Source organism: Phascolarctos cinereus, unplaced genomic scaffold (assembly GCF_003287225.1).
Source record: "Phascolarctos cinereus isolate Bilbo 61053 unplaced genomic scaffold, phaCin_HiC Scaffold_726;HRSCAF=1367, whole genome shotgun sequence".
In the NCBI taxonomy this organism is placed as follows: Eukaryota; Metazoa; Chordata; class Mammalia; order Diprotodontia; family Phascolarctidae; genus Phascolarctos; species Phascolarctos cinereus.
Genome location: NW_027556098.1, coordinates 352862982 through 352865264, shown reverse-complemented (window position 1 = coordinate 352865264; position 2283 = coordinate 352862982). Strand labels below are relative to the sequence as shown.

The window sequence follows — 2283 nt, the reverse complement described above, 5'->3', positions numbered from 1 at the left end:
AAGATGAACCCAGCATCTGAATAGTTATAATTTCTCTATTTGTTCCAGTGTACCATGCACAGCTGTACTCATAACACACATATTTATAGGACTCTGTGATGCATCACAAAAATTTTGCATGAGTAAATTTTGCTTCATGATCTAAAGTCTCTTCATTTGTGAGAACTCTTGCCCTTCCTTTCTATTTATCTTCTACCATCACCTACAAGAAAGCTCAGCATTTGAGGAAGAGTTCATCAGTGCTAACGACTATTATTCTCCTGTGTATCTCTGGATCTGGGTCTATTCCAATGGATGTTCCATGAGGGAAAGAAGAAGGACTTTTTTCTCTTCATTGAACATTATTTAGTCTATTCTCTTGATTTGTACATGGATATTCAGTCATTGTAATAGAGTTGGAATCATGAATTTTGCATATGTGAATATTTTTTACCATGTGTTCACTCCTACCTTCGTAGGCTTTTTCTGCAACTTTCTGCTTCTCATTCTTTGCCCTACAGTATGTTCTGACACCTGACTGTCAATGTTCAACAGTTCTTAGGCCAAGAAACCTTTCTCCCCAAATAACAATTTGATCACTCCTTCTCTTATCTGCTTGGTCTTCACTCCATAGACAATAGGGTTCATTGTGGGAGGCAGGAGCAGGTAGAGATTGGCCACAATGATGTGAATGTGGTGGGGAATAGTATGACCTCCAAAACGATGAGTGAAGAAAGTGAAGAAAGCAGGAACGTAGGTGATAACTATAGCACAGATGTGAGATGTGCAGGTGCTAAAGGCTTTGTGTTGGGCATCTGCAGAAGAGAGGCTCACTACAGCCCGGAGAATCATGGTATAAGACACAGAGATGCAGCATATATCAAACATACCTATTAGTAGAGCAACCATCAGACCATAGATAGCATTGACTTTGACATTCCCACAAGACACCTTAGCTACAGACATGTGGTCACAGTAAGTGTGAGGGATGATGTTTCCTTGGCAGTAGGGCAGCCTCTTGGAGAGGAATGTAAAGGGAATGATGAGCATCACACCCCGTAAGAAGGTGATGAACCCAGCCTTGGCAATGACAGAATTGGTGAGGATGGTAGTGTAGCGTAGGGGATAGCAGATGGCCACATAGCGGTCCAGGGCCATGAGCATAAGTACACCAGATTCCATCCCAGTCAACATATGAACAAAGAACATCTGGAACAGGCAAGCATTAAAGGTGATCTCCTTGAGGTTGAACCAAAAGATACAAAGCATATTGGGTACAATTGTGGTGCAGAGGGCAACATCGGTAAAGGAGAGTAGAGCCAAAAAGTAATACATAGGCCGGTGCAGGGATTCCTCATGGTGAATTAAATAGAGGAGTCCACTATTCCCCAAAACAGCAATGAGGTACATGGAGCAGAATGGGAAGGAGATCCATATGTGAGATCCTTCCAACCCAGGAACTCCATTCAGAATGAAGAATGTGGGAGTCAAGCTGGAGCTATTGGATTTGGACATGATGGGCATGAGGATAGCATGTTATATTCTTCAATGGTGGCTGCTTCCTGCCCAGAAAGAGAATGGGAGGATTAGTGTTTCAGGGGAAATCAGTTATGGATGATTGTAGCGGACAAGAATGGAAAAATCTCTCATTCTTTTCAATCAGGTTATGTGTTAAGAATCACATTCAGAGGGTTTGGGGCATTCAAATCCACTTTCATTGTAATCTGACAAAACTCAAATATAGACTCCTGGTAACTCAGCCTCTCATTGTGCCATTTGGATATATCCTCCTTATCAATACTTCTCCCTTGGCCAAGCACTGAATTAAATTCAAGGCATCCTTAACTCAGTCCATTTATATGCCAGTTCCCCAGACTAAATTCCTTTGCCCTCTCTTTGCCAGGATAATAACTAGCTATCTTGCTGCCTAGGCAAAATAGCATGGAATGCACATTCAAATCAAAATAATATAGTCACATTCATTTGAGTAGGAGAATAGATTCCATACCCAAACCCTGTGGGTTTGGAGAATAGATCTTGTACCCTATGGTATAATATGGAGCAACACCATCATTTACCACTCTATTAATGGAGACCAAAACCCTAGGAAAATTATTTTGTTTGTTATTAATATTATTTCTGCTTGTAATATTATTGTTATAATATAATATTTGTTGGTTACTAATGTTAGTCCAGTGCTAGGGAGGTTGTTGCAATGGAGTGACTTAGAAGTGTCAGGCTGAGTTTAACATGCATTCAACTAGGGTGAAGTCACCAGAAGATTCAGTAACTATCTAATAGCTT

At 40.7% G+C, this 2283-nt stretch overlaps 1 protein-coding gene across 1 annotated transcript; it reads right to left on the bottom strand.

Moving 5' to 3' along the window:
* Positions 1-537: 537 nt before the first annotated feature.
* Positions 538-1494, bottom strand: LOC110200575 (olfactory receptor 52N2). Its single transcript, XM_020975937.1, has one exon. The coding sequence runs from the start codon at positions 1492-1494 to the stop codon at positions 538-540; it is 957 nt and encodes a 318-aa protein (XP_020831596.1).
* Positions 1495-2283: the final 789 nt, after the last annotated feature.

Bases quoted from the DNA above. Each gene is read 5' to 3' on its own strand.
- LOC110200575 (XM_020975937.1), bottom strand. From the start codon at position 1,494: ATGTCCAAATCCAATAGCTCCAGCTTGACTCCCACATTCTTCATTCTG.